Here is a 19,709-nt window from a genome sequence, read left to right as displayed (position 1 = left end):
CTTTATTTTGTAGGCAGTAGTAGACATGAAGCTTCAATTCCTCAAAGGGGAAGGAAGGTCCTTTACTTTGTTGTAGAGGCTCCACAAATAGAGGAATGGCTGCATTCACACCAAAGCATGGAAACACCACAGCCAAGGCTCAGTTGCTGTTGCAGAACTGGGAAGCCTCTGCACGCCATTAGAGTTTTGGGAGTCTTACATCTACTACCATGACAATCCCCCACCTCAGCTCAAGTACAGGACAGGCAAAGCTGTGTGCCTATGGGAGGCAGTCCTCCTCTCTTCCATCTTGGCAGGAGCCCAACAGCTTAAACAGTGGCAATTGGAAACTCATTTTTCTCCTCTGTTAAAGATGAACTCTTATCTTGTGGCTGATCATGTTGTACTGAAAACTGAGTACCCAACAGAGCAAGAGAGTTATAATAAAAGGGCAGTAGAAAATCATACATATTTAGCCAAGAAATACAAGAAACTATGTGAAATTTAGAAAATATTTATAGAATGCATCATAGCTTACCAAATTTAATGCAGTACAAACTACCATTTTTCTTGCTCAGAAATTAGTCAGAAGTGTTATTTGAGCTGGTATTTTACCAGAGTGTTTGATGAGCAGAGGAGGATTAAGTAGTCAATATTTTTACAGAAAGTGCTCTCATGATTCACTGCAGTTTCATTACCTGGCAACAGGAATTTATACCAGTATCAAGTTATCATCGCTTTTCTATATTTGGTCCTGCTGAACCTGCAGGTGATCCCATTCCAGTATTTTAAGTACTATTCACATGTAGCATGTTTTTGAGTGCAAAGACCTAATGTAACTGTTGAGAAAAGCAGCAGCCTTTTGGTGTTGCTGCGGGCTGGCACTGCAAAAAGAACTTAACCTTTATCATCACTCTTCAGAGCATCCTACGGACTAGTTACTATGCCATGTAAAAGTAACTTTGACTAGTACAACATAAATCCAACTTTGACTTAAAGTATGATAACAGTTTTATAGGTCCTTCTTAAAAAAAGAAAGCTCTTATTACCATTCTGTTGAACCAAAAAAGATTCTGTTGCTTCAGAAGCACTGAAAAAAAATTATCATTGAACAAAGTCCATACCCAAATTTTTAGGGAAAACGACTGAAGAAACAAAGTAGCGTGCTACATACAATGCCTACTTACCTCTTTTCGAGGTCAAAGCAAACTGAATAGCATTTCCTCCAACCCCACAGAACGCATCCACTATCGTATCACAGTTGAACGCCTGGGCAACACGGACTGCAATATGCTCAGCGATCTTCTCGGGAGTAACAGAAAACCAGCCCTCTGCAAAGGGAAGAGAAGTCTATTTTTGCCACTTAGTTCAAGGTCACCTAAATTAAAAACAAACAGCTGAAGGTTTAGCATTAATCCCAGCAATTCTAGCTTAATGCATTCAACCAGGAAATACAGGCTTTCAAGATGATAAACTCTCGTCAGCCCAGGGATCTGCTAAGCAAACAAAGTCTCACTGAAGAGTACAGATATGCCTCATTCTCAGAGAATGCTGTTGAACTTGGTGCCTATCAAGGAAAAGCACACCAACATAGCTGCAAAAAACGTTATACATCTAACAATTATGCTCTGCAACAAATAAAAACAGAAATACATCCTCTTACATACTATGCATTATTTTCTTTACAGCAGTGTCTTGTCTGCCAAATAATCTATGTGTTTATATGGAAAAGAATTAGAAATTAAAGGCGTACAAAAACACCACACAAATACAAAGTAGTAATCCTAATTCCTCATTTACCTATGAACTGATGATTTGGAACTGGTTTCCATGTAAACATGGAAAAATGTGACATTGAAAATGACTGCTGAAAGACTTTTTATTTTAACAGAAAAAAATTACATTCATCAGCACAATTCAAATTTTCACAAAATTATTTCATAAGATATATAGAATAGAGCGATAGAATCATTAAATTTGGAAACGACCTCCAAGATCATCTGGAAATAAAGAAAGTCATCCAGTTTCTGAAAAAGTCCTGATTAAGTATTATTTGGGTATGATCATCAGCAAGCATCAGGACTATCAGAAAGAGGGATGTCCCATGCTAGGAGCTCTACTACAAGCTCCAAGGAAGTCCTTAGATTTTTTGTTTGTCTGCACAGTGGCTGATGGAATTTATCCAGAGCTGCAAACGCACACTCAGTAATACTCCACTTAGCAAGAAAATTAGTAATAAGCTGCAAGAAGGGTCACCAGTTTGGATACATTTTATATCATCAAGTCAGTGTACTTTGTACTAAACGTACCTCTGTCTAGTTTGATCCCCTCATCAAACCGAGAGAACAGCCTGTAACGTTGTGCCCAGTACTTGACTAGCTCAGGATCTGCAGCAATCTCAGCAGGTATAGATCCCAATGCAATTTTATTCTTTCTCTTCCTTCTTTTCTCCTTCTTCTTTGCAGTACCTTTTTCATCTACAACTGGAAGACACTGCAAAAGTTAACAATTACTGTTCTCATAGACTAGAAATGCAACTGGTAGGCAGATAAGAGTCAAGATATAAAATGTTCAACACTACTAAATGACCTTTATTACTGTCTGTCAGATTATGCAGATTTGTGGTTTAAGTCAAAAAAGGGCATCCTTTATAACAAAGGAATAAAGTAATCTATCATGCATCTGTAACAGTCCTAAAATGAAAAGATTTCACCCATTATCTAAGTTAACAGGTAAGACATGATCTTCAACTGACGGCAATAAGCTCTCCATAGTGAGCAACCAAATGGATCAGAGATTAGTTTCATGTCCATATATAAAAAAAAGGAGTAAGAACCAATCTAGATGAGAACTTTGCAGTAGAACTCTAACATAACTGTGGAAAGGATTAAACTCTATGCGGAAACCTGAATAATCACATTTCGTTTTTTTCCAAGTGTTAAATAAGCAGGTTCACACAATAAATGACTTTTTTTTCTTAGAAAAAAAATTTCAACAATGCATGTTGCCTAAAGCTCAGCCAGGTGCATTTGTGAACCCAAAATTGGATGGTCCATGCCTCTACCTGAAATTAATCACTCTTACCGTACAGGAGAAAAAGTTGCGTGAGCAAGAGACCTGTTAGACCACACATAAGATTAACAATAACTGTTCATCTATAAAGAAATACTATCTAAATTAAAGGTGAGACATAGGATTTAAGCGCTCCAGGAACAAGTTACATTCACTGGTACAGCTCTAAATTACCACTTGGACCGAGGAAGTCTTTTTGACTACACAGCATAAATAAATACCACGCAATGCCGTACTTTGGGAGAGAAACTGCCAATTCATGTCCAGTTTGTAGGAATTAGGAATACCTGGGCTCAAATCCTCTGTTTCTTCCCGGAGATAATCTGGTATGTCCAGAGGGACCAGCTCCCTTCCAGAGCCACACTCCAGCTTCCCCGTGCCCTGGCAATCTGCACCGTTTGCTGTTGTGACCATTGCTTCCTCTTCAGGCTTACTTGTCCCAGGTTCACCACCACCCACGCTGGAAGGCAGGGGCTCAGGGTTTTGAATGTTGAATCTCACACTCCGTGTGGTGGTAACGCTTTCCTGATCCTCTGAGTCGCTGCTTGTGGACGACCCCTCCACTTTATCCTGAGGAGAGGCCTTCTGGGACGCGGCTTCCTCAACAGGTTTGTTAACCTGCTTCAGGAACTCTTCCACCTGGAATTGTCAAATACCACAGACTGTGAGATGTGCTGGTAACCAGGTGCAAATAGGGCAGTTTAAAAGCATTACAGTTCAAAATCACCTACCATGGATACAGTCTTCCAATTTTGAAAAAAGTAAAATATCTACAAACAAGCAAACCAAAAACATTCAAGTTTTTAGCTCTGCTCCCTTTGCACAACTTTTTCACAATAAGCTGTCTTTGGTATCCAGATACTAGCTACATGCAAAACAGAAACTCCACAATATCAACAGCGAATCATTTGCAAATAATATCTGAAATATAAATAGTCAGATTTGCGAGAGCACAGCTGACCAAGACTACTACATTTTAATTAACTATTTTTTTCTCTGATCTGCATTCCAAACAGCTGTATTTTGCCTTCCAGGTTAGCATAAACATGTAAAATAACCTTCACACATCAGTTGCCTCACCTCCAAGATGTACCAAATGGTGCGTGCATCAGATCTATTGCACAGTAGGTAACTCAGCATTACATCCTGGCCAACATACAGATGTCAGTTCAAACTTTTCAACGGTATATGCAGATGCTCAATTTTAACCTTAGTTGCTCTGGGTGGCACTAGGCCTAGGACAGTTCCTTATCAGAAAGTCTGAGGAAATTTCTAACCTTTTTCCTTCACATAATCTGAGTGCTCCTCAGGCAAGGCTGGCTTCAGGTGCAAGACCACAGTGACCAAGCTTTTGATGCACAATTACAGCAATGGTACTGGAGTTCAAGACAATATACACTGTCACCACCAGAAAACAATGTTTTACAATGGGGTATTAGGGAGCGCCAAGAATCCCACAAGAATGCAAAGTAACATTTACAATCTGAGGTAACATTTCAAAGAGACTCAATTACTTTAAGGAATGAAGTCATAGTTGGAAATATACGCAGACAGAGGTCTAAGCAAGAATGTTGGTATCACTAAAAAAACCAACAGAGGGTCAGGACTAAATAACAGTAACTGAAATTCTACAGAATGAACAATCCTGTTGCTGATGTTCCATCAAACACCTCATTTGAGCAATCAACACATGAAGTCCTGTGCAGTTTTTTACATGAAAGAAACAACAACTAAGATTAATAATAGGGATTTGCATAAAATACACTAATATATACAATTTTCTTTTCCTCATAACTGAAATGACAACATTAACAAATGTCCTCACATCCACTTTAAGACCAAAGATACCTTTTCTTTTTAACAGCTACAGAAATCTATGCACTCCTCTAAAGGAATGATGCACCCAGACATTAGGAATGACTTCCATGTAACTTCACCATTCCTCTTAACAGACTGACAAGAATCCACCAATGCCTTTCCATATCCACTCTAACCTAACTACCTTTCACCTAAGCAGGATGAGGAGTAGAGTGGGGAGCAAAAGAAGAATAAAGAGCATCAGACTGGCACTTGAAAAAAAGTGTCACCTACTCTGTGCATTTTTTTTTCCATAACGCAACAACAGCTCAAGGGAACAGACAATTCTATAGAACTACAGCAACACTAACAATTAAGCCCACCTTCTTCAGAGTTTTATTTTTTTGGGAAGATGTTTCAGGTTCTTCTGTAAAGAAGATGTGTGTGTTCTTACTCTTCCTTGGCTTACGCATGTCCAAAAATTTGGACTTGAGTTTTGCTTTTTTCTCCAAGTACTGCACACTTCGGTGGGTAAAATCTGGAATTCCATCATACCTGAAAATAAGAAAAAGATTTAGTTGGCCCATTTCCAATTGGGAAGCTTTAACATGAATGTATATGTCTACAGAACGTGAGTTAGACCTAAATATTTGAGACATCTGTTGATCTAAATATTCTTTTAAAACACGTATAACTGGATAAAGCTGCAAAACAGACATACCTTCAAGAAAACATTTAAACCTTTTTGAAATAGTTTTGTGAAAACGTTTACCCTGTTTGGCAAATAGACTCGTAACTTTGGGTAGATAAAATTTCCCAGACCAGACTTAAGAAGAATAGGAAATGGAGAAATAATCTTGATTTGTAAAATTAAGCATCATGTTGGTGGCTGTAAAGAACCTTCAAAACAGGTACTCTCGTACCTTGGTAAACACATTTCCAAACAACAACAAAAAAGAAATACGGGCATTTCACGTAATTAGTTTTTATGAAGTAGAACAGAGTGTCAACTACAAGACATGTTCCTCTCTGAAACATATATGTTTGTATTAAACAACTTACATCACAAAGAAGCCCTAGACTTAATCTACACTCTAGCTGTGTCCTACAATGTTTCTTCAATGGCACTGATGACCATATCTTTACGTTACACTACTGACACTGAAATTTCACTAATCAATAACATGGCAATGCTTTATTAACATACTATCATTTTGTTAGTATAAAGCAACCTCATTCCAACAAATAAAACATCTAGAAATTATGATCTAAGCCCACAGACTCCAAACTAAGAGGACCGTTAACAGTTTGAGACTTGAAGCATCCCTAATTTAAGTAACTGAGCGGCCATTTCAGTTATTTATCCAGTCATGTGCAGTTACATAACTGTAAGTACACTATGAGTTATGTCCGTCTTTCAAAGTGCTTTTCTTGTTTGTTTTTTTAACTCATCTCTGTAACTTTGGATTTCTATTGCTAAAGCTTACAGTTTCAAGCTTACAGTGCAAAGACTAACTTTGCATTTATCTTCAAGAAGTTTAACAAAATTGGAATGGAGATGAACGGTCTATTTAAATAATATTAACAGAGCAGACTTGCTGTGAAGAAACCCTGAGCTCCTTATAAGCAATTACTTTTGTCCTGTGCCACACTTGAAACCCAAAATAGAACAGGTTTCCTCAGGATCTTCCACCGGATTCTCATCCACGTCCAGTTCATGGCTAGGAAAAAACACAGATGACCAAAAATTTAATTTCTGGTAGAAAAAAAAAAAAAAAAAAAAAAAACACCACACCACAAAACCCGCCCACTATTATTTTAAAGAAATGCTACTAAAACTCCTATACTGAGACCACTTAAATGTGAATTTCAGTAATTTTTCCCACACACTGCTGAAACCAAAAAAGGCAGATAACACTAGCCTATTTATATGCATAAGCTCTTTTTATCCAACACCAGGGACATTATGTCCTTCCATAGGGGTTATAAATATTCCAGCTATTCTGAATAATTTCTCAAAACATTTAATACCAAGCCCTACGCAGAACTGATGAACACAAAGCATTTGTTCACCTGATTTCCGAATTATCTTCATCATCTATTACGTTATCTATCACTTTATCCATTATTAATCCTATGGCAACAGCAAAATGTTATAACAAAAGGAACATCATTAGCAGATGATAATTCCATTCTTCCCCTCATCTTTGAGTTTGTAAACTTACTAGAGGAAAAAGAGCCATCCCATCATCTTTGTGGTTATAAATTTGCAACAGAGGAAAGAAAAAAACTGTGACAAGGCAGAGATTAGCTATTTTATGCTTGTCACAGCACTGAGCACTTTATTGGCAGCACATAATTAAGTTAAACAATACAAAATATTTAATAATGTTCTCAGACCTTCTGCATTAACTAGACCTAAACAAATCATCATATCCAATTTAACAATCTTATATACTTCAGTGACACGAGGTATTGTCACCCTACACACAACTCAGCATCGAGGCCATACATTCTTTTCATACAGCAATGGAAAAGAAGAAATATCTGCTGCTTCTTGCCAGGTAAAGTGGTAGGCAGTGATGGAAGACTATGTGGGTTTGCACTGAAATTTTAACTCACCATCTTGATCAAACAAATAGATGCTATAAATCACAATTTGAGAAAAAAGATGGTCTAAATGTCATGACTTACCTTCTCTTAACTTTGGCAACTCTGTTTTCAGGAGGCTCTTCTTCTTCTTCATCTTCATTTGTGTCACGACACAGCAACTGTTCTTTGTCATTTGAACTACACGAGTTACAGGACCCCTGTGAACCTAAAAAGATGAGATCACGTTTTCCTTTTGCCTGATCAATTCCAGATCTTCCCATCCCCATAGTACACTTGCAGATACAGTTAAGATGTTTTACATATCCGAATCTGACAAATAAGGCACAGGTGCCAAACCGTCCAGATCTTTACCTATCTTCATTTGAGGGACAACATACTAACACAAGCTTCCAGTACTAGTTACACTGCAGAGTTAATAATCTTAAGCAGGACTGACATCAAAATACCTCAGATCTCCAAGAAAAATAAAATGCTTATGGGATACAAATTCCAACTAGTTTTTTCTTTGTTCTTAAACTTAGTATTCAGTTAATTAGCTGCGTGAAGACATTCACATAGGTTTAATAACAGAGGATTCCAGCACCTTCTCTCATGTCTTGTTGGAAAGTAGATTTTTCTTTCATCTCTGTCATTTCAACTCTACTGTAGGATGAAGATGGGAGCGCACCTGCTTCTTCCTTCCTTAGAAGGTCACTAGCAACAGACTCAGAGGTTTTCCCCATCAAACTAAAGTCCCAAGATGCTAATCACATACTTCACCCCTCCTCTTCAGTAGAAGAAAGCATACATCAGTCAGGAAAGCTGTTACACTGCTGCTTATCAAACTAGCAAACAGGACAGCCATCTCCTTTCTCTGCATACTGAACTGGTTGGCTAAAACGTCTGCAGCCCAATCTTGTACATCCCTCAAGGAAACTCTTCCAGTATTGTAAGGCACAGACTCTGCCTCTCACTGTGCTTGTCTACAACCTGGCACTTCCACTTGTTAGCACTAGTTGTGCACAGATGAATTTGGGGTTGTAATGATGACTGCAGCTCACTGCCTAACTGACAGCTTAATGCTGGAAAGGACCTCTGAGAGTCATCTGGTCCACAGTAACAGACGGTTGTCCACTTGTACAACACAACAAGAGTTTATTTTCAAGCATGGCATTTTTAGACAGAAGGGAAAACAAGCTACAAAAAAAAAACAACCAACAACCTGCCAACAAAAAAAAAATCTGAAAAAAAATCTGTGAAACATTTTTGGAAATATAAGCTGTCTTTAAATTTGTCAGATTCATGAAAACATCAACCTGAGTTTTCTTCCATTTTTTTCAGACTATCAGTGAGAAAAACATCAGCTGAATGACACTGCTGCAACACCAATACTAAAGTAAATAAATAAATCAGTAAGCACCAACAATGCTCTCTCACCACTTTCTGTCGTACATTTAGGAGATTTATAAAGTATATGTCGTGTTAAAATCACTTGTGCCTGAAGAACACATTCAATATACAGGCTAGAGAGGGGAGAGATGTACCAGAGAATCAGAAGAAAGAAGGAATTAATTATGCAATCTTTACATAAAATACTCAATCCATGTTTTAAAATGGCATAATAAAGACATAGACTTGTTTTTTATATTTTTGTATGCAACCAGTTAGGAATATACTGGTAGAATCAATGTTGGCGATTTTGTATTACCTGACTGGTTAATACTTCTATTTTCACAAGATGCACTTCTTTTCCTGGTTCCTCCATCACAGGGCTCTTTCTGGCTTGAAGCACAAAGACACTGGCATTCACTGTTAGAGGAACCGTGCTCTTGGGGGTCTTCATGGGTTACTGCCAGAGGTGCACTGCTCTGCTCCACTTTGTCCAAATTCAGATTTAAATTACAGATCCCAGAGATTATCTCGTTATGGGGCTCAGCACTTGAAGTGAGTGTTTCCTCACTTCTGGTGTGAGAGGGAGACAGCTCCAAGCTCAGCACTTCGCTGCCTTCAGCCTCCAGGCTAACAAGGTCCTTTTTTCCTGACAGATCTGCCTCCTGCGTTAGCCCGTGAACTTCCATGCTGTCGTTGTGTGAGCTCTCTGTAGTCCATCCTTGACTTGTCCAGTACTGAAACTGTTCCCAATAATACCAGTACAGTTCGCTGTAATGCTGCTCCCACTCCTCCTTGGTGTCTGGACTATTCCAAGGCTCAGAGGCTGTTGTGGCCTCAGGTAATGAGGCCTCTTTATGCTTCTCCAGCCAGCTTTGCCAAAGAAGGCCCTCTCCGTACTCGCTCCAGTACCTCTCCCATTTGTCTTTAAGTTCACTGGGTAAGGCCTCATTAGCAAGAGTTTCTGAACTTCCACAGTTCCCTTCACTTAGAATTTCAGTTTTACTTTGCTCTGTAGCTGGGGCTGGGTCATCAGAGATGGACTGCTTGTGATCCCCATTAGCTTGATCCTGGCACTCCTGCCCCATTTTATCCTTGTGTTTTTGCTGTAATTCCTTTTTCTTCTTTTTCTTTTTCATAATCTTCTTGTTACTTCTCTTTCTATATTTTTCTGTTGCCTAAAATACAATGGATAAACATATTTAGAAGTCCAGAACATACAGGCAGTCTTTTCTTGTCCTCCCTGCATGCACATTTCTGCTTCTGTTGTAACCCTCCCTCTGATTGCAACCCCAATGTTAGCCTTCTCCCCAGAAAATGGGCTTAGGATTATATGGGTCTGATAGTGCCCAGCTGCGTAACTTTGGCTCACATGTCTGAGAAAGTTGTGACAAACAACGGCGAGAGCTTCTGAAATAAGATGCACCAAGAGAAGTCAGAATTCAAGACAGAAGTAGGACTGCTGGGAGAGAAGTCATTCATTGCTCAGGGATTTACAAGAAAATACATCAATGTGAAACAGCACAAAATGCTGAAGGGAGGTTAGTCAGAAATTGTTGTCACTGGGCTGAGCTCCACAGTAAAACTCAGTAACATCAAGGACTGCTGGGGGGGCACAGAAACAGAAGACAAAAACCTCTTACTGAAAGGAAACACTAAGGTTTCAACAAATACAACTCCACTTGTTTCAGTGGGGCTTCCTCTGCTTACACACATAAGGCAAAAACATCCATGAACAACACAATGTTCTATAAGATAAATCTGCCAAATTTCTGAATAAACTGCCAAATTAAACTTGGCATGTAAAAGGGTGGTGGTGGTGATGAGGATATACAACTCACATGGCCAAAAACCTGTAAATGTATGGATATTACCCCAAATGCCTCATCGGCTGCAATCCCTGCTTTTGTTGCACTGACAAATGCATAAGGTGTAATGTAAAGGAGTTAGATTCAGAGAATTAGCATTAATATTTTGTTCACATCCCTCATCATGTCATGTTAATACACACGGTGCAAAGCACACCACTTAGTAGTAATCTAGTAAAAACATGTATTATTTTTCACTTGACTTATTTGCAGTACTACTACATAGCAACACAAATCATACGCATACCTTGGGCTTGAAGTTAGATGCCTGTAAGGTCTATTAAAACGTCATCATTTAAAACAGTAAATAGGAGAAACTTGTACATTAACAAATTAATCAGGTCAGAATAACAGAGTGCTCTGCAAAAAAGCGCTCTCACTCTAGGGAGGTCTGTGTTCTATGAATTGGTCACAGTGAATATCCCACTACCTTATTCTCACCCCCACAAAACTTAATCCTTCCTCTAGAGCCAAACTGCTCTGTATAGGAAGCAGAGTACCCCAGCCTAACTCCTGTCCTTCGGAAGATCAGCTACAAGGGGAATGCACGTAACTAGCTTTTTCTACTACTACCTAAAGCTAAATGGTTAAAGGGGATGATGTGAACACACACGCTCAGTTTGGAATACACACGTTGTCCTGCAGCAGAGCACCAGTGTTACCATGGCTGTTTTAAACCAGCTCCCTTTAGCAGCTCAAGCAATACAGACAGGGAAGCACAAAGCACAGCCAAACCTATCTAGTCCAATTGGCAAACGGGTTTTACAAACTACAAGACCACGATGGTATACATCGCTAGAGGTACCTGAGCAAAGCCGCTTAACCCCAGCTCTGATACATTTCCGTGAACTGCAGTCTCAAAAATAATTGAAGAGTAGACATGCCCCTATGTCCTGGTTCCAGTTAGGACAGAGTTAATTTTTCCTCCTAGTAGCTGGTAGGGTGCTATGTTTTGGATTAGGATGAGAAGAGCGCTGATAACATGCTGATGTTTTAATTGTTGCAGAGCAGTGCTTACACCAGGCCAAGGACTTTTCGGCTTCTCGCTCTGTCCTGCCAGCGAGCAGGCTGGGGGTGCAGCAGGAGCTGGGAGGTGACAGACCCAGGACAGCTGACCCAAACTGGCCAAAGGGGTATTCCATACCATCTGACGTCATGCTAAACAATATATAGGGGTGGCTGGCCGGGGTGGGGGGCCGGCTGCTCGGGGATAGGCTGGGCATCGGTCAGCGGGTGGTGAGCAATTGCATTGTGCATCCCTTGTTTCTTACACATTATTATTATTAATACTATTATCATTATCACTATTATTATTATTATTGTTATTATTATATTCCTGTCTTAATAAACTGTCTTTATCTCAACTCACCGGCTTCACTTTCCCATTTCTCTCCCCTGTTGAGGACTGGCTCGCTGCGCGTAATCACATTGATATCATGCAGCTGCAAGATAAGGAAATGGCGGATTACCGCACCCAGCTGGTCTAAAGAAACAAGAGCAAAGACACGTACGCAAGGCTTGTCCGGGAACTCTTGCGAAAAATCCCAGGCAGTTAGAAACAATGATAGTAAAGGGCATACTGCCCTTGGAGTTATAGTTAGAATAGAAAAGGGAACTAGCAGATAAAAGAATGCGGAACTAACAGATAGGGTAGGAGATGACGCTTACCAATAAGGAGCTTGGCTTTTGCAATATGTATGAGCTAATTATCCTGTACACGATAAAAGACAATTGAGCTATCCATTAAAGCTGAAGCATACTTAACACTCATATTGAGCGTTTGTGTCTTCCCTCCGTCGACAACAAATGGCGCCCGAACAGGGACCCTTGCTGGACGAGGACCCGAAACGAGTAAGCCGGTATTAGGCGACGGAGTACAAGGGGAAAGCCGGTTCTGACTACGTAACCCGGAATCCGCGGAACATAAGATTGGGGCGAGCAGAAGGCGACTCGGGAAGAGCGCCCGGGACGAACCCATAGCGGGTCCCGCCGGAACGCCGCGAACGGAAGCTTTGTACGGGGGCAACGGCACCGTGAGTAAGCATGGAGAAACAAGCGGCAATAGATTTACTTAAGTGCTTTTTAGAAAAGCGTAAGACACGCTTTGCACGGGGGCAACGGCACCGTGAGTAAGCATGGAGAAACAAGCGGCAATTAATTTACTTAAGTGCTTTTTAGAAAAGCGTAAGACGCCAGATATAGATTGTCGTGAAGAGTTACCGGGGCAGACTGCCAAGGCTTTACCACCTGGCATATTCCTGATCTGTGGAGATCGAGCCTGGCAGGGAATCCCAGCAAATGCGCACGGGGGGCCATGCTATTTGGGACGCTTGACTTTGTTTGCCCCTGACCTACACAGTCAAGAATTGCGAAACATTACTCAGCAATGGAAACGCCGAACGAGACGCAGTCTAAAAACCTTGGGGAGTGACTGTGATGATCAGGTCGAGCTCTGGGGTCCAGCCGAAAGATTCTTTTCGGCGGCACTTGTGCCTGGAGTGGCGGTAGCCCATGCTATGGCTAGCCTTGGGAAACTAGCTTGTTGGGCTGTAAAACAAGCAAATGTGACATTCGAAAAAAAAAAAAAAAAAAAAAAAAAAAAAAATGTTAATTGTGTTTGTGTCTTTAGGCAAAGCTGTGGAAGTCTTGAAATGTCACAGTAGTAAATAACTTTTATTACTTTTTGGCTAATTCTTTTTCTGTTGGAACACTGAATTCTGTGCATATGTATATATGAACACAAATTGAAGGCCTCTACCTCCTGGAGTATACAACTTGATTTGTTTACCTCCACATGATTTTTTTTTTTTTTTTTTTTTAAGTTCAGTGTGGAGACTTGAAACTTGAATGTCCCTTCCAACTTTTATATTTAAAACAAGACTAGAAAATTGAAGACTGTTTTTCACCTGTACAAAGAAATATTAAAGGGTGGTCTTAAAATTTGAACATTGGTCTGGAGAAAAACCATGGTGTTTGTTATGGACAATTAACTGTTAAAGTTATTGTAAGTTATCTGTATTTAGCAGAGTATTTTCAACGAGTGATCTGAGCTGAAATTGGAGACTATTAGTAAGTTATGTTTGGAAGTTTTAACTTCAATGAAGTAATTATTTGCTGTGAAAGAGACAAACATTGAATAACTGAACAAAGAGGGTGCAATATCTTTGTTTTTTATGAGGCTCCTGAGAATAAAACCAACTGAAGCATTTCAATTCACTTGAATGAGAAACGTGTTTAATTAAAAGAGCCCAAGAAGACACTGGTATGAAAGGTAAAATCTCAGAGGTTGGTCAGTTAATGTGGCACACTTGCTGGTCACTTTGTAAAATGTAGATTTGAAGTACAGTGGTGAAAACATTAAATGTGACTACGCAGATACTCACAGAAATGGCCTAGGACCTGGACAGCTTGCGACACGCTGTGTTACAGAACAGAGCGGCGATTGATTTTCTACTGCTGGCACAGGGCCACGGGTGTGAAGAGCTCGAAGGAATGTGCTGTTTTAATCTCTCGGACCATGGCGAGTCAATCCACGAGCAACTGAAATGGCTGAGAGACCACACCAAGAAGATAGTGGTCCAAGATAATTGGCTTGATAGACTGTTTGCAAATTGGTTTGAGAACATGGGGGGTTGGATATTGGGTCTGATAAAAGAAGGGCTACGCTTACTGCTAATAATTGTCCTAATTATAGTAGCGGCGCGAGTAGTATTTAGTTGCCTAATAAAAAGGCTCGAGCAGTTAACTAGTAGGGTTTTTCTAGCAACAGTAATAGCATGTGTAAAAAAAAAAAAAAAAAAAAAAAAAAAAAAAAAAGGGGTCAATGCCACACGTGCTCCTTATTGCAATGCATCTCTTTGCTGTCATTATACAAACTATAATAGCATCCTTCCTTGCGCCAGGAGCCGCTCTGCTCGGCTGTGGGATCGACTGTGGAACGGACGCCCCTAGGTGCACCCCGAGCATTTTTTCCTCGGAGGGGTCTCCACTCTCAGCCGCTCACCACGGGAGCAGACAAGGACCTCCTGAAGCTGCACACAAATTATTTTAAGTGATATTGTCTTGTGGTATGAATGAGAAGTGCAAGAGGCCTCTCTGCGTGATTGTGTGATTGTGTGATTGTGCTGTGCGAGTAAGAAGCAGTATCGCTGCGAAGCAACATTCCTAGCGCTTAGTGGCTTGTTGACTGATGTAGATTCTAGTAGGCACACTACTTTACAATCGTAGTTCTGCATGAGATTTTTGACCCTGTTGCTTATTGTACCTTGCTTATTGCAGTGTGTGCGGTGATTGATAGAAAAATCTATAGAAAGCTTTTGGTTCAAAATAAAAACGGGGGAATTGTTGAGGACTGGCTCGCTGCGCGTAATCACATTGATATCATGCAGCTGCAAGATAAGGAAATGGCGGATTACCGCACCCAGCTGGTCTAAAGAAACAAGAGCAAAGACACGTACGCAAGGCTTGTCCGGGAACTCTTGCGAAAAATCCCAGGCAGTTAGAAACAATGATAGTAAAGGGCATACTGCCCTTGGAGTTATAGTTAGAATAGAAAAGGGAACTAGCAGATAAAAGAATGCGGAACTAACAGATAGGGTAGGAGATGACGCTTACCAATAAGGAGCTTGGCTTTTGCAATATGTATGAGCTAATTATCCTGTACACGATAAAAGACAATTGAGCTATCCATTAAAGCTGAAGCATACTTAACACTCATATTGAGCGTTTGTGTCTTCCCTCCATCGACAACACTCCCCCATCCCAGAGAGGGAGGGGGGAGGGTGAGCGAACGGCTGTGTGGTGTTTAGCTGCCAGCCGGGTTAAACCGCAACACCCTACATTTGGAAAGACGAAGTAAACAGAACAAATAAAGCACATAAAGATTTACCACAAAGTCCCTGTGAGCTGAATGTCCGCCAAAGTGAAGAGGCAATCCCATACTCTTCATAAGCTCAGCCTCTGAGTCTAGTTCAACTTCTTCCAGGGCCAGACCATGATTACCATCCACCTTGAATGCCACATTGGGACAACGGTTTTCCTCCTCAGATGCTTGTTCTTCCCCTATTAACAAATTATATTAAGTGAATATAATCTGATTGACACCTCCACGCAACACAATGGCCTATAAAAAATAGCAGGATCATCTCTTAAGCTTTCTTTGCCATTTAAAGTTCTTAAGTACATGGGAAGCTATTACTAGATACAGCATCTTTCATCTTTTGCTCTAGCACATCAAAAAACAGTAACACTGATACAAATGCAAAGTTTTATACGTTATTTTTTTCCCATTAACTCAATATTATCACATGAATTCCAAACTTTCCAACTGTGTCATTATTTTAATATGATTATTTTCTCCTTTTCGTGAGCATGATACATTTGCCATCCTACAAAACAAGAAGGGATACAACTTCAAATCAGTTCTCAATTTCTGTATGCCTTTGCTCCCAGGCTGGAATGCACACACTACATTTTTAGCAAAAACAGGAAGCAAAAACAAGTGGAGAACTAATGTGCATGACTAACAGTAGAAACCAAAATCCAACTTCAACAGCCAAAACTGCGTCTGACTGGGATGGAATTAACCTCCTTCACAGCAGCCTGGACAGTGCTGTGTTTTGGAATTGTGGCTAGGACAGTGTTGATAACACACCGGTGTTTTGGCTAGTGCTGAGCAATGCTTGCACAGCATCAAGGCTCTTTTTCCCCACTCTGCACTCCCCAGCCATTAGACTGGGGGTGGACAAGAGACTGGTAGGTGACACAGCTGGGAGAGCTGACCCGCCTGGCTACGGGGATCATCATACCATATAACGTGATGCTCAGCAATAAAGCCTGGGGTAGAAAATGAAGAAGGGTTTTTGGCTACCTAGGCAGCTGTTGCTCAGAGGCTGGCTGGTCACCCATTTGCTTATGAGACGTAACAAGCAATTTCCTTCGCATCGCTTGCCTTCTTTTTACCTCTTTCCCATACCTATTAAACCACTTTTACCTCAAGCCATGAGTTTTCTTGCTCGTGCTCTTCATATTATCTCCCCCATCCCATGGAGCAGGAGGGAAGCGAGCAAGCAGCTGTGTGGCGCTTGGCTGCCAGGCAGGGTCAAACCACCACACACATCCACTTCATTAACTGGAGAAGCAAACTGCACCAATCCCCAGCAAGCAACACAAAAAACCCCACCACCACAGTATTATAAAAAGAAAATTCTTTAAAGTAGTTGTTTTGGCACATATCACAACAAACTTAAAATACAAGAAACTGCCGGTTTCGTTACAATTCTTTCAAAAATAACAAAGATGGTATGATTTTACAAAGATGTACTGTTGGAACTGCAGAACCTATTCATCTCCAAAACATCTGATCAACTATTGAATCCCTGCTTGCGTATCTATCAAACTTTCAAAAAATATTGCATGTGTATATGACAAATGCCACTGAGAAAGTCAAGTGTGTATTGACTATACTCATTAAAGTTACAAAATACAAAAGCTTATGGTATAGTTGATAAAACTCTGAGATTTATGATTTTTTTTTGGTCAGGGTATATTTACTGCTAAGTTATAGCACAAGACCCTTCTGCTTTTAACTGATTACTCTCACCAGAATTCAGCTATACATGTACAAAGACATGGTTTACATCCTGCTGCTTCACTCCATTCACATTTCCTCCACGTACCCTGTGCTACTCACCCTTAGCTTCTATGGACATTCCTTTCTGTTCAGACTTCTTCCTTTCAAACCAAGCCATCATCATATGATAGAGTACCTTGCAAGACATCAGCATCATTGCTTCTACCCCTAATCCTGGCCCAACAGATTCATCAGCACCAGCTAATATCCTAGGCTAGGGAAGAGGCAGAGGACTGTATTGCTGCCAGCTGGCCCACCAAGGATCTAAAGACCTTCTGTTATAGAATTAATTTTGAGTTGGGGAAGGTGAAATTATGAATTGAGAGAAGTCAGACACGTGTGAGCTAACGTGCTCTGTGCACCAGGTAGTGATTATGTGAGCTGATAGATCTGTGCGGGCAGAAATAAGCATCGTGCCTGGTTTGACACAAAGCTCCACATCAAGACTGTAGTGACTTGAAAGCTACATACGTGCTACGTTTTTACTCACAACTGTCTTTGTAACAAAAGTACAGAAAAGCATGCCAAAAATAGGCACAAAGGTATGGGCTAGTGGTTACGCAGTCCAACTGTACCCCAAATAGCCACACACAACTCACATAATATATGGCCACACAGCATGTTGTACATTACCTTACCTGTACTGTCATTGTCATCTTTGACATAAAATCCTTTTAATCCCAGCTTATATAACTTCCGATCCCTACAAAAATAAAGAGGAACATTGATGCAGCTGGCCACCATTAAACAAAGCGACGAAAAACCCGAAAAAGGCCTCCCTAAAGCCTGACGTAAAGAGCCTAGAGGCGCTCAGAAAACACAGCTGGCAGGCAGAATCCCCTCAGAGGGCATTTTAGGGCCAGAAAGGTGTCGTTTCGGTGGGACGTAACGCCTGGGGGGCCCCGGCCACCTCCCCGTGTCCCCGAGTCCCTTCCCTCCGCCTCCGAGCGGGCCCTCCCGCAGCCGCGCGCGGCTGTTTTTCTTTTTCTTTCTCCTTTTTAATTTTTATTTATTTATTTCCCTCTTTCTTTTCCTCCCCTTTCCCTTTTTCCTTTTCCCCTTTTCCTTTCTTCCTTGCCTTTTTTTCCCCTCCCTCCCCCCACTTTTCCCCTCCCTTCCCCTTTCCTGCCCCCCCCTCCCCCCGTAGCCGCTATAGCAGCTCGGTCTCCCCCCCCGCACCCCGACCCCTCACTCACTCGACGAAGGCTCGGGAGCAGAGGCACACGATGCCGCCCGCCGCCCCCGCCCGCAGCAGCAGCCCGGCCACCAGCACCCCCCGCGGGTCCTGCACCATCCCCGGCCCACGCCGCGGCCCTGCCGCCGCCGCCTTCCGCCGGAACCGCCGCCAGCAGCCGGCCCGCCCCGAGCACCAAGCCCGGCCCGGCAGCCGTGGGGGGGCGCCCGCTGTCCCCGCAGCCTGGACACGAGGGGAATGCGAATTCTCAGATAATAAAATCATGAATTTGTGGTCTTACCTGGTAGCTTGTCTGTTGGACACTGGCAGAGTTATAGAAGAAGTATACACGTATGCTCTGTTTTCAGCCCCCCCCTGCAAGGTGTTTGCTTTTAATGAAGGATACTGGGCTTTATGTTAGCTGCATTCGACACGTAATCTGCTCTGGTGTTTGTCCGCTGTGCTGTCTTGTTTCATCTGCATTAGCACATTCTGGGTTACAAGGCTATATGGCCTCATGGGAACGCAAAATATCCTTGGGAGTTTTAAGAAGTGTCAGGTAGGAAATACGTGAAGGGGAATCTGGATGCAGGACTGACCGTACAGGTGACAGTAGGACAACCACCATCCAACAACAAATTCTATCTATTACAAACAAAAATCTTAAAGTTAATTGTATCCCGCATACTCTCCCATCTGATATAACCAAAATTATTAAATACTGTCATTACTCGGGACTTTATGTATCTATCACTTTCTAATTATAATACTTTAGAAATACAGGCAAAGGTAATACCAATTCTAGGACTAATGTGGTTATAACTGCATCTGCAATTAAGAAACTACGTCACCTTAGTATTTCAAAACTGAAAAAGCCATAAAACAAAAATCTTTCAACACAAACTGTTTAGCAACAGCCTTGTGCTGAGTTGAATTGTAGGTTGTGAAATATTTTGGGAATTATTATACTCCTAAAGAAACAATACTACATTTCAAGTGAAATACAAAGAATGCTTTTGTATAAGAACAATAGGGTTATTCTTTACATAGAATCATAGAACGGCTTGGGTTGGAAAGCGATCTTAACATCTAGTTCCAATCCTCCTGCCATGGGCAGAGATGACACCCACTAGATCAGGTTACCCAAAGTCCGTCCAACCTGGTCTTGAACACCTTCACTTCTGTGGGCAACCTGTTCCAGTGCCTC

At 41.2% G+C, this 19,709-nt stretch overlaps 1 protein-coding gene across 2 annotated transcripts in view; it reads right to left on the bottom strand.

Moving 5' to 3' along the window:
• The window catches only part of TGS1 (trimethylguanosine synthase 1), a 33,786-nt gene extending 15,102 nt beyond the window's left edge, over positions 1 to 18,684 (bottom strand). For both annotated transcript variants that reach the window (XR_010829684.1, XM_048072434.2), the window contains exons 1-10: positions 18,525 to 18,684; positions 17,967 to 18,031; positions 15,586 to 15,758; positions 9,149 to 10,007; positions 7,543 to 7,666; positions 6,483 to 6,569; positions 5,232 to 5,403; positions 3,339 to 3,690; positions 2,289 to 2,462; positions 1,167 to 1,310 (exon numbers count right to left, since the gene is read on the bottom strand). Coding sequence is in view for 1 of the 2 variants with exons in the window: in XM_048072434.2 (XP_047928391.2) it covers positions 1,167 to 1,310; positions 2,289 to 2,462; positions 3,339 to 3,690; positions 5,232 to 5,403; positions 6,483 to 6,569; positions 7,543 to 7,666; positions 9,149 to 10,007; positions 15,586 to 15,758; positions 17,967 to 18,031; positions 18,525 to 18,622 (2,248 nt within the window). In the remaining variant the exon portion in view is untranslated. The remainder of the gene's footprint in view (positions 1 to 1,166; positions 1,311 to 2,288; positions 2,463 to 3,338; positions 3,691 to 5,231; positions 5,404 to 6,482; positions 6,570 to 7,542; positions 7,667 to 9,148; positions 10,008 to 15,585; positions 15,759 to 17,966; positions 18,032 to 18,524) is intronic.
• Between the last annotated feature and the right edge of the window lie 1,025 nt (positions 18,685 to 19,709).

This window comes from Anser cygnoides, chromosome 2 (genome assembly GCF_040182565.1).
Source record: "Anser cygnoides isolate HZ-2024a breed goose chromosome 2, Taihu_goose_T2T_genome, whole genome shotgun sequence".
Lineage (NCBI taxonomy): Eukaryota > Metazoa > Chordata > Aves > Anseriformes > Anatidae > Anser > Anser cygnoides.
The sequence above is the reverse complement of the archived record's forward strand: the minus strand, read 5'-3'. Positions and strand labels throughout refer to the sequence as shown.